Source organism: Argentina anserina, chromosome 3 (assembly GCF_933775445.1).
Source record: "Argentina anserina chromosome 3, drPotAnse1.1, whole genome shotgun sequence".
Taxonomy (NCBI): domain Eukaryota; kingdom Viridiplantae; phylum Streptophyta; class Magnoliopsida; order Rosales; family Rosaceae; genus Argentina; species Argentina anserina.
This window is the reverse complement of record NC_065874.1, coordinates 12,121,634-12,128,639: the sequence shown is the minus strand read 5'-3', so window position 1 is coordinate 12,128,639 and position 7,006 is coordinate 12,121,634. Positions and strand designations below refer to the sequence as shown.

General features: G+C 35.8%; 1 protein-coding gene across 1 annotated transcript; it reads right to left on the bottom strand.

Annotated features, from left to right (window-relative positions):
• Positions 1 to 2,151: 2,151 nt before the first annotated feature.
• LOC126787074 (uncharacterized) lies at positions 2,152 to 6,496 on the bottom strand. The gene is made up of 6 exons (XM_050513008.1): positions 5,971 to 6,496; positions 5,203 to 5,832; positions 4,474 to 5,071; positions 4,126 to 4,386; positions 2,989 to 3,088; positions 2,152 to 2,871 (listed from the first exon to the last, which is right to left on the bottom strand). The coding sequence occupies exons 1-6, from the start codon at positions 6,494 to 6,496 to the stop codon at positions 2,152 to 2,154; spliced, it is 2,835 nt and encodes a 944-aa protein (XP_050368965.1).
• Positions 6,497 to 7,006: the final 510 nt, after the last annotated feature.

Sequence of the window (7,006 nt, the reverse complement as noted above, 5' to 3'; positions counted from 1 at the left end):
AAGAATCCTCCTCTTACTTTAAAATTTATCTAATGGCCTAATGGGGATGACTAGCACTTTCCCTCCACAATTCAAACACCCCACAATTTGAATCATCTCCTAATTAAAAATTGCATTTATATTTAGGATCCATTAGTTTTGGCGCCAATCAAGACTTCCCTCCCGCCCAAATGAAGCAAACCAACACTTACCTATTGATGTAAATTTTTTAAACTTAATTGAAGTGGTATTTAGTGGTGGACTGTTATGATGCTAAATTGTCTTATTAATGCATTATTTCATGTGGTGTTCATTAAAATACAGGTATCTCATTTTGTATGCAATTTTTTTATTAGTTATAATTTGATATTTGTGGCTGCCATACTTGTGCCTATATAACAAGGAATCTACTTTAAGCCATCCATATCTCATCCATTATAATTTCTGAAACTTACTACTACTTCTGCATATTTCTTCATCACCTTGCATCAACCATGGTTCCCGAGCGTTGGAGAGCAATACGATGCAGGAGATCAAAAACTTCAAGGAGATCCAAAAGGACTAGGAGAGCAAAGCTATCAAGTGCGATCCATTACCCAACTTGCAATCATCTTCTTCGTAGCCAACAATTTTCAGATGAATCCTCAACTGTTTCAGCAAATGATTTTGCAACAACAGTAGAAGAAACCCCAAAAAGTGTGGAGTTTCCACTTGATCTGCTCAAGATATGGATCCCTGCTCTATTTATCAAAGATGGTACAAATATAGAACCAACAGCTGCTAGAGATGGCTCAATCCAATATGCCTCAGTGGTGAAAGGTAAACCTGAAATTGTAGATGTGTTCTTGACACTGAGTCTGATGTTTGTGACAAATATGGTTATATTAGGAATGTGGATGGGTTGTTTACTAAAAATTCTGACAGTAAACTTATTATCAAACATGATCCAACCCCAACATGGGGGCTGAAAGAGTACAATGAGGTGATGAGAGATCTTGGATATGATTCATGTAGTGAGTATCGATCGGAAAACACTACGGAGGATGATGGGAACAAAAAGTGATATGTAGTTGAATATGCAATGAAGGAGAATGTGGTTTTTTTGTAAGGTTGTTTTTGGCATCCACAAGTATGTACTGGGAATGTTGTTTCTACAAACGCTTTTGAATTTAGTACCAACCTTTCAGGTTGTTTGTAATCATAACCTTCTTGTTCCAATATCCGGAAGTTGCAATGTATGTAAATTATCACCAACTAATGGTTGACAATCATATGAATGATCAGATTCTTAATTGTAGTTTAATCTGAATGGTGTCATGACATTCTCTTTCAACTAGTTATAATTGATTTATATATGTTCATGTCCTAGAAGCAAGATTCTATGCATTCTAAGAGCTCAGCAAATCAGTTCTTTTCATGTGAAGTTTTTATGCCATGAGCAGATTTCCATAACTTATATTAAAAGACAGAAACTTCCTACTACGATAGTTTCAGCAAGTAGAATTCCATACTAAATTGGAATGTAATTAAGTACAAAATGGAACTGAATATCTTCGTCTTAGTATCCTTACTACTTCAATGAAAGCCATAATTTTCCATTTTCCCCCAAATGCATGTTTTGCCTATGTCTGAATAAGTTCTTATGCTAGAATCCAGATATATCCTAACATCTGAGGATTAACAAGCCTGTGTAAAAGGTTTACGCAGCAATCAGAAACAGAGGTGCTAACCTTCATACCCTCCAGTTGCATGTACATAAAAAACTGATGGCATCCCAACTCCTGAACACCAAAACGAAAACAGTTTATAAGCCTTAAACTCATTTTGTTGCTTCATTGCTTGCAAGAGAACAAACAATACAGTACACAAATTAACAAAATAAATAGATAACTTGAGGATAATAGTGATTTATATGACATAATGAACGACCATAAGGAACAAGTGATTTACAAAAATAACAAGTTTACAATATGCCACAATTGTTTGATGAATAAGAAAATCAACCTAAAAATTGTACATATTAACATTAAACACAATTAAGCTCTGAAATATTGATGTCACACAAATATTAAGCAAAGTTATCATGCAATTTGTCAAAATTTAAAACTATAAGTAGGTAAGAGAAATAATACCTCCATAATGAATGACATATAAGGAGTTGACATCCATCCACTACATTATATTTTCATCTGATCTATTCTTAAAAGCCTCATCTTCTGAATTATTATCGTTATCATCCGGCTCTGGTACTTGAGGTGGTAATTGTTGATCAACTGTTATTCCTGGTATATCAGCTCTGAACCCAACCTCAAATTCATCGAGCAATGCATCATCTAGGTCTTGTGGATTACATGGGTCAATGTGTGCAACCTCTATCATGTCAAGTAAATCTCGTGGCTTGGTTTTAATAGCAACCTGCCATTCCTTTTCGATTGGATCTGGCACATAGATTACTTGTTCTGCTTGAGAAGCAAGTATGAGTGTGTCTCCAGGCGGAAGTTTTCTGTTGAAGTTTACCAATGTAAATACATATTGATCAGTTTTCAGCCCTGCAGAATTACCGCCACTCTGAACCCAGTCACAATCAAAAAGTACTATCTTTCGATCATCATCATAATGAAGCTCAATAACATTTATAAGCTCTCCATAGTAGTCCTGCAACCCATCCCTCGGGTTTCGATCAACACTGCTGGTATAACTATTGACATTAGCATTCACAAACACACCACTCTTCTGTGTTGTCTTTTTATTATCCAAGCGTTTGATACGAAATCTGTAACCATTAACAACATATTTGGTGTAAGTTTTACACCATGGTCTTGGACCTTTAGCCAATGCCAACAAGTCAGGATGAATATCTCCTTCAACTCCACTATCTTGCATGCCACAAACCTGCAATTCGAACAAGAATAACTACTAAAATGGCTGCATTATTTATACGACTGGACCAAATTTTCACTTTTTTATATCAATTAATATATATTTATATATTAATTAAACATGTATTACGTGGTTCTTGAATGCATCCGGGAATGATGCATTAGATTCTTTATCAATTTGCCAGAACGTTCGCCTTCCTTTGTTGGCCCTCCCCTTAGCTCGGTGTTGTCTGTACAATTTCTTTGAATTAGTACTAGTAATAAAACTAGGATAAATAGACATGAGTTATTCTAATTTATGTACATGTTTAAGAAGAGTATATGCATGAGATATTGCTGATACATAGATTGATATACCAATCATGCAGCAGAGGACAAATTTGCTTTGGTAAATAGTAATCTATATAATAGTAATATTTCAAGGAATGTAATTGCAAGTTTACTAAAGAAGCCATTGATACTACTACAGAATTAGGTAAAAACATTAATCCAATAAGTAAAAATAAACATATAGCAGAGTTAAATGCAAGTAAGGAGAAAGATAATAAAGTCGATTGCTTACTATGAACAAGCACATTTTGACACTGAAAACATTCCACCATTAGCAAACTAATTATGGTATCAAACATCTCAAGTTCAAAGCCAACCAATAACCCCAGTTCTTTCATCCCTCTAGAAAACAAAACCATGAACAAGGAATTCAAAACTCCAATAAATTACTTTAAAGAAAGAGCTCAGACTTCGGAAAAGAAGAACGAGTTTATCGAAGCATCATCCTTGACAACAAGTAACCCAAAACTCCAATTGAAAGAAAGATCTCAGATTTAAAAAAAAAAATTATCGAAGCATCATCCTTGACAGATTATAGAAAGTCGGCATAAAAAGAATAAAATTGATTTGCTAATAACAATAAAATCCACTTAATACATACTAACATATATAAATTAACAAATGAAACCACAAGGAGTAGATAATTCACTATCTCACATACACGCCAAATTTAGAATAATTAATTGCTTTAATTTACTTTTGAAATTAACACTCCCTTTCACAAGATGTGTATGATCTACTACCTAAAAAAATATATATATATACGTATTAATATATCGATATTTCATTATAGCCAAGCAGAAATTACCACATGCTAAGAAATGAATAAGAAGCTAATTAAATAAATAAGCTTCAAGTACAAAGTCCAGAAATCATGAAAACTCACTCATAAAATGGTTGAACTTCTGGGCAATTACAAAGAACATGTCATCTCAACCGATCCCACTCATCAACGTTCAAGTGGACATCCTTACCTTGTCCTTGAATTGAACGACCTGTGTTCAGGAAGATAGAAAAACCATTGGGAAATTCACGGGCTTCACCATCTGCATTACGGCCGGGACGATTATGACATGTTTCCATGTCATCCAAATACATAGAGCAGTATGACAAGCACTCATCCATAATGTAACCCTCTGTAATTGATCCTTCAGGCTGACTTGTGTTACGTACATAACCCTTCAATATGCCCAGGTACCTGATTTTCATAATAATAGTCATATTATTATGAAATTTAAAATTCATAAAAGGGAAGAGTATATGTAAATATAGCCACATTACAAACCTCTCAATTGGGTACATCCACCTGTAGAAAACAGGTCCAGCAATTGAAGCTTCATAAGTTAAGTGGATGGGCAAATGGATCATAATGTCGAAAAATGCAGGGGGAAATATACGCTCCAAGTGACAAAGAGCAAGCACAATGCAATCAATCAATACGGTATATGATTGCCTCGAAGATTTTCTTTGGCAAAGCTTTCTAAAAAATGAACTGACCTCCAATAGTACCTTGCAGATTTCTTTCGGAAGCACTTTTCGAATAGCAATTGGTAATAGTTGCTGCATAATTATATGGCAATCATGACTCTTCAACCCAATTAAGTTGGTCCCCTTAACACAGTTGGCAATGTTTGAGGAGTAGCCATCAGAAGGTCTAAATGATGCTAACACTTGACAAACTAAAATCTTTTCAACCTTACTCAATGTGAAACTAGCAGGGGGTAGATAAGTTTTGGCACCTTTTCGAACCGGATGAAGTTTTAGCTTGAGATTCAACCGTTCTAAATCAGCTCGTGCTTTAAGATTATCCTTACTTTTTCCATCAATACCCAGCAAAGTACTTATCAAGCTATCCAAAAAGTTCTTCTCAATATGCATAACATCTAAAATATGTCGAATAAGCAAGTCAGCCCAGTAAGGTAAATCGTAGAAGATACTCTGTTTTTTCCATGGCCCTTCATATGGTGTGGATCAGACTTCTTTCGTCGAGGAGCAGATTTTGTTTTCCCTTTACCAAACTTGAACTTCAAATTGGATAATTGGACAAGACATTCTGCACCTGAAAGTGGTTTCGGTGGCGGTCGATGTTCTTCTTTCCCATTAAACTGTCTAGATTGCTTACGAAATCTATGATTACTTCTCAGAAATCTACGATGACCCATGTAGGCAGTTTTGTGTCCATGAAATAACCAGATTGCGCCATGATCATCATTGCAATACGGGCAAGCCTTCTTACCATAAGTACTCCATCCTGATAAATTTGAATATGCAGGAAAGTCATTTATGGTCCATAATAGTGCTGCCCTCATTGTGAACGTCTGTCCTGTGAACGCATCATAGGTAGGTTTACCAACATCCCAAAGAGACTTTAATTCATCAATCAAAGGAGCTAGATATACATCTATATCGTTACACGGAGCCTTGGGTCCAGGAATTAGTAGTGAAAGAATCATGTAAGGTTTTTTCATACACAACCATGGTGGGAGATTGTAGACAGTCATAACTACCGGCCATGTGCTATGAGCACTGCTCATATGCCCATAAGGATTAAAGCCATCACTTGCCAACCCCAACCGAACATTGCGCATTTCACTAGCAAATGATGGATGAATCTTGTCCAACTCTTTCCAAGCAGGAGAATCAGCTGGATGTTTCATACAATCATCATTGGGTTTCTTAGTATCATGTCATACCATATTTTCTGAACTATGTCTTGACATATAAAGTCGTTGCAACCTTGGTGTCAAGGGGAAGTACCTTAAAACCTTGGCTGGCACTTTACCTGCTTCATCTTTATACCGACTAAGACCGCATTCATCACAGTTCTTCCAGTCAGCTTTTTTCTTCCAATAAAGCATGCAATCGTTCGGACATGCATCTATCTTTTCGTACGTCAAGCTCAGATATGTTATGGACTTTTTAGCTTGATAAAAGCTATCTGGTAAGGTCTCTCCATCAGGCAAAACAGATTTGAACAACTTTAACATCAATGTTAGCCCTTTATCCGTCATACGAGACAAACACTTCACTTGGAAAAATCTGATAAGAAACTCCAACTTGGACATCTTTGAACCAGGATACAAGCTTATATCAGCATCTTTGAATGATTTGAGAAATTCCTCTTGGTCCTCTGATCTCACATTTGAAGGTTCACCGTCTTCACCATTATGTTGTTCAGATGTTGGATTATTACCCCGAAAAACATCAACCAAGAGATCCATCCATATGGGGATCGTCGACTTCAACTTCACTATTTTCATGAAAGTCAGGAGTTGGTAAATCTTCACCATGATCCACCCAGACCCCATCTTCGTAAGGAGGATACATACCATCAACAGTTAAGTGATCCCTAACCTCTTCGAGAGGAAGACGAAGTTGTCCATTGCGACAATTCTTACAAGGACACTTAATCTGTCCATTAACAGCAGCAACACTGAGGGAATGTACAAGGAACCCATGCAAGCCGGCCTTAAAATCTGCAGTCATTCTATTCAATTTCACCCATCCTTTATCAATCATAGCTAACAGACAATCAACTTATTTTCAAATAATCTGGAAAAAGATGAAACTAAGTGCAGAATTAATATATGAAAGAGCAATATTTCTTACAATGTTAAACAACATATCAAAATCAGAAAACATATTAAACTCAGTATGAATTGAATTTTGTAAACATATATACATAATCTAAATGTGCTCTACCAAATTAGGGGATCCACCCATTGCAATGAATCAAAGTTCATGCAATTGCAGCTCAAGTTTCCCCCAATTTAAAACACAAAGGAGTACATGATCAAAAGTAATCAAACACAGAAAAG